Here is a 2,041-nt window from a genome sequence, read left to right on the forward strand (position 1 = left end):
TAGGACAGACCCTGACCAAACACTTCACAAAGAAATCAGGCAGGGGCATTTCAAGCCCATGCCAGCGCAGGTGCCCTCTCTGCCAAACTCATGTGGAGCCCTTCCTAACTCCTCACCAAATCTGTCCTCGCTGGTTCTAGCCCTCCCCTATCAGCCCAACAGTAGGACAAACTTCAGAAACGGCTGAAGCATAAGACACACTGTCAGTATGCCCAAGGGACATGGATCATCACCATCCCTCGAGGAAGCAGAGACAGGGTCTGAGGCAATGAGGGTGGCAGGGCAGAAGCCATGCATTTGGCAAGCTGTGTAGTGACTTTCAGTAACAAGCCAGCAGTGGGTAATCTGACATCTGTATCGGTATTGTGCAAGAACAGAAGTGGAATAGAGAGGACAGGTGCCATCTGGTAATCAGCAACACATAGCTGGCAAAGGAATGGGAACCTTTCTGCAAATCCCTTGCCTCTGAAACGACACTGAGTCAGCTGTCAACAACCCAGTCCCCAACCCTAGCATGGGTCTCATCATAGCCTGCTTTGGAATCCTTTCTCCCACCCTTTTATATAAACAATTTACCATGTAGTACCCAATGGAACTTCTACCTAAATTACAAAATCTCAGGCTAGAATATCTGCAACATCACACAAATACACAGGTCTACCCTTGTACAGAGACGGGGGGGGCAGCATGCCCTTCCTTAGGGTCATACTCCTGTGCCTGCCTGCCCTCTCTGCCCTTTTGTGTGGACTTAAGATCCTTTTTAATCATACTCCCCGGGTCAAGCAGCTCCAACATACTCTGTGGCACACTGCGTGGTGCAGAGGCTATAAGAACCTGCTGTGGAAACAGCCATCCGTCCAGGGGGACAAGTAGGTGTGATGCTAGAGTAACTACAGGGATGAGACACAGAAGCTCTGTTTGCTTTCTGCTGTGCTATGCCACGCTCCTGTCCACAAGAGACACAGGGACTCACCCTTCTTCTGCAGCAGGTCAATGGAGATGGACTCTGTGTTGCCATCTGGGGAGAGGCAGAATTCAGCGGGGGGTTTCTCGGCTAGTGAGAAGTAGTCAGGGAAGAAGTCCGTGTAGGTAAGCTGGAGTTGCCTCATAGACTGTCCTGCAGGGCCAAGACAAGAGGGAGAAAGGTCAGTCCCAAGCCCTTACACCAAAGCCTCTCCCGCAGTGCTGGCTTTTCCCAGAGGCAACCTGCACTTGCAGCAGTCTTCACCCCAGCCTGGCCATGGCTGGGACAGCCAGGCTACAGGCTTGCTCCTCTCCTTGCAATGGTCTGCAACGTGAACCTGTACAGTTCAGCACCACAGCCTGCCCAACATCTAGCCCCAGCTTGACTAGGGTGCCATGGGCACTGGAAGATGCTGTGGGAGGCTCCCCTCGTGGGCTGGTGCTAAGGGAAATCTTACTGCACTGGACAGCCCCAGCAAATGGGGTCAAAAGTAGAGCACAGAGAGAATCCCTGCTTGTCACGCACAGGCATGCACAGCCAACAGGCTACGTCTTCTGCCTGTCCTCCGGGATGGCCTCTGTTTCCAAGGGGTGACTTATGCAGGAGCTCTTTCACATGCTCCATTTTCCATCTGGTTGATTCCCCAGCTCTGTGCTAGGCATCTTTCCACAAAGGAGGGATGAAAAAACTGGGTTGACAGAGTGAAGTGTAGCGCTTTGGGGAATTCCCTCCATGACCTGAGGCTGGCCCAAAGAATGTTCTCCTTCCTACAGACAGACACACCGAGAACTCACAAAGGTTCAGCCAAAAGCAGCCTGCCCCTCTCAGCCCTTCCTGCACAGGTTTTGGAGGACACAGAAGACCTTAAGGGCAACACATGGAGAAAACAGAGCCCCATGGAGCCCTACAGATGCATAATCCCTCCTGCCTAAAGCAGGCAGAGCAGTGATGAAGCCAGGCTGAACCTCAGCCCCAAGGGACACCAAACCCCAAGCCCCCAGGTCACCCCCCAAGAACCCCCAGCATAAAGGTGGTGCGCACCGTTCAGCTTGCAGTGGAAATGGCTGGGGTTGAGAG

The 2,041-nt window shown here is 53.1% G+C and overlaps 1 protein-coding gene across 1 annotated transcript in view; it reads right to left on the reverse strand.

Moving 5' to 3' along the window:
- The window catches only part of LOC104507370 (iporin-like), a gene marked incomplete at its 3' end in the record, with an annotated part of 14,489 nt that overhangs the window by 6,637 nt on the left and 5,811 nt on the right, over positions 1-2,041 (reverse strand). Inside the window, 2 exon segments of the mRNA XM_010148619.1 lie at positions 974-1,117; positions 2,006-2,041. The exon segment at positions 2,006-2,041 is cut by the window's right edge and continues 32 nt beyond it. Of these exon segments, the coding sequence (XP_010146921.1) occupies positions 974-1,117; positions 2,006-2,041 (180 nt within the window).

Source organism: Eurypyga helias, unplaced genomic scaffold (assembly GCF_000690775.1).
Source record: "Eurypyga helias isolate BGI_N326 unplaced genomic scaffold, ASM69077v1 scaffold24153, whole genome shotgun sequence".
Lineage (NCBI taxonomy): Eukaryota > Metazoa > Chordata > Aves > Eurypygiformes > Eurypygidae > Eurypyga > Eurypyga helias.